Raw genomic sequence first — 2,568 nt, 5'->3', positions numbered from 1 at the left:
GGTATCATAAGAATTAAAATACTACTAGCATTTATCGCAACTGAAAAGGTAGAAAGTGTAATTATTCTTTTTAAGGTATTTATTTATTCAAATAAAAAGTAAGTAGTCTTTTTGTCTTATCGGAATGATAGCACTTTCATCCAAAGCACCATCTTTGTACTGATTCCATCGCCAAATGCCAAACAAGCTTAACCGTATTTGTTTGGATCGACAGATTTTGAGAAATTGGAACTTAATTCCGAGCGACATAAAACAGCTGTTATCAAATCCAACTTATGTACAGACAAGGAAAAATGGAGAAAGAGTTACGGAGAATATGAAAAAGCAAATGTCTTCTAAGTTTGGCACCATTTTCATTTAAATACCTTCATCTAGGTAAGATTTATCAATCGAACACGTTATTCTTGTTAGATATTTGTCTTTTAACACATATTTGATAGTTTGAAAGAGGCAGAATTTTTCACTAAAAGAATTCAAATATATACACAGAAGTAAACATATAAAGAAGTTAATGGATTCAATATTTACTATTTATAGACATAGACAATAATTTTCTTATATATACAGTGTGATTGGAAATGTCCAGAAATTTATTTTTTCATCAAAAACTCTTTTTTCCCTGCCAATTATACACATTAAATTTGAGGTGTTTAATAAACACATCTTGATAATAATGCATTTTCTCTTTAATTTATTGATTGTTAAGATTAATTCTTTAGTTAGATATAAATATTCGGTGCAAATAAATTTTTTATCCACAAGGTATTCCATTCCATAAATACAACTCATAAGATTAGGCAACTAAATGAAAATTTGTGCCAAGTTCTAGGGACTAAAGATGTATTTGACCAAATAATAACAATAACAATAATAGTAATATAATAAGTATAATAATTTAAAATAATGATGAGAGAGAAAGAACACCGGTCATAAACAAGTTAAAACAAGTAAAACATCCACAACCATACGTTTCAATATTATACATGATCCACATTTTACAATGTCCGACCGGCGACCGGCATGCTCGTCTTCTTTGACTCGTTATGATTTTCCCTTAATAGTCCTAATAATAACAACATATACACTAGCATTATAATATTACACAGATCAATCACCATCCAACATTATTAGAGTCAATCAGTAGTGATAAAAGCACATGCCAGATGCCATGATTGGCTGATTTTGGTACATCAAGTTCCACGGATTGTTCACTAAAGTTTCAGGACAGTTGTGATCCTCAAATAAAGTTGTTCCATTATTGCTGATGTAGCTGAGGATGTCATTGAGAGAATGCAACCTTTGGTTAAGTTCCATCATCTGAGCTCTTAAAACATTGTTCTCTGCCTCCACAGTAGCATAGTTTTGTATTGTCGCATTAATACTTGTTATGATCTTGATATTTTCTTCCTTCAATTGTTCCACTTGTGACATCAGATCATCCAAATGCTTCTTTTTTTTCATTCTTGATCTTCTTGCTGATTCCCTGTTTGATACCATTCTCTTCCTTTTTCTTTCATTCATCAAATCTCCTGAAGAAGATGAAGCCATATATATTGCTATATACTTATTATTATACCAAGACAAGAAGACGCAGGACCCCAAAAGAGTAGTTACTAGTAGATGACTAAATAGACAAGTGATTTATGAAAAAACGTAGAACCAGTAGAGGAAAACAACAGAGAAAGATTGAACAAGATGGGTCCTGCGTCTAAGTGAACAACTTATCATAAACCCACAAAGGAGGATTTCACTAACAACTGGAGACATGAATTCACAAACTATGCAGCCATCAATTTCAGAGAAGGAGCCTCAGATCTATAAAATAGAAACCTCAAAAGCAAAAAATTAAGAACAGAGTAACAATAGTTGGGAAACTAAAGATTCGACAGACAAAGGGGAGAAGAGGAAGGGATTGATGTTGAGGTTGTGAACTGATTTAAAGGCACAAAAAGGTGGACAAGAGAACTGAAAAGGGTACCAAGAAAGTAAAATATAAAGGAAAATTGAGCGGTACAAGGCAAAGTGTGGAAAAAAGTGGGATCTCCTAGGAGAGTAGGTGGGTGAATGGTGGTTAAGGTATGCTTCTAGTTATATTAAAAGCTACAAGTACGACCTACTTATTATCTTTGTCTTCAACTATGTAAAACCTTTTAATTTGTCATACAATATTTATCAGTGAATGTAGAGATTTTTCACCATCTCAACTGTCGGAATGAGAGAATGAGAACATCATAATTTGAATAGAAGAAGATAGTTCTATCAAAATCTCTTGTGTTTTCTTTGAAATCAAATCTTTGCCTTTATTATCATAAAAATAACAAGTACTATATGTTAATGTGCAATCAAAGTCTTAAGTACCATGAATGTCGGTTATACATCAGTGGCAAAACCAAGAATTTTCCTTAGGGGGTTCAAACTTGAAAGAAGTAAAAAAAAAATCTCTGACAAAGGGTGTTCAATATATGTTATATGCCTCAAAAACCTAATATTTTACCTATATACGCAGTGTAATTTCCAACAAAGGGTGGTCAATTGATCACCCTTACCATAGTGTAGCTTCGCCCATGT

At 32.4% G+C, this 2,568-nt stretch overlaps 1 protein-coding gene across 1 annotated transcript; it reads right to left on the bottom strand.

The window, feature by feature from the left end:
- LOC109234330 (bZIP transcription factor 11-like) lies at positions 931-2,122 on the bottom strand. The gene has a single exon (XM_019400269.1). It carries the CDS (start codon positions 1,546-1,548, stop codon positions 1,138-1,140), a length of 411 nt encoding a protein of 136 aa, XP_019255814.1. The 5' UTR covers positions 1,549-2,122; the 3' UTR covers positions 931-1,137.

This window comes from Nicotiana attenuata, chromosome 11 (genome assembly GCF_001879085.1).
Source record: "Nicotiana attenuata strain UT chromosome 11, NIATTr2, whole genome shotgun sequence".
NCBI classification, from domain to species: Eukaryota; Viridiplantae; Streptophyta; class Magnoliopsida; order Solanales; family Solanaceae; genus Nicotiana; species Nicotiana attenuata.
The sequence above is the reverse complement of the archived record's forward strand: the minus strand, read 5'-3'. Positions and strand labels throughout refer to the sequence as shown.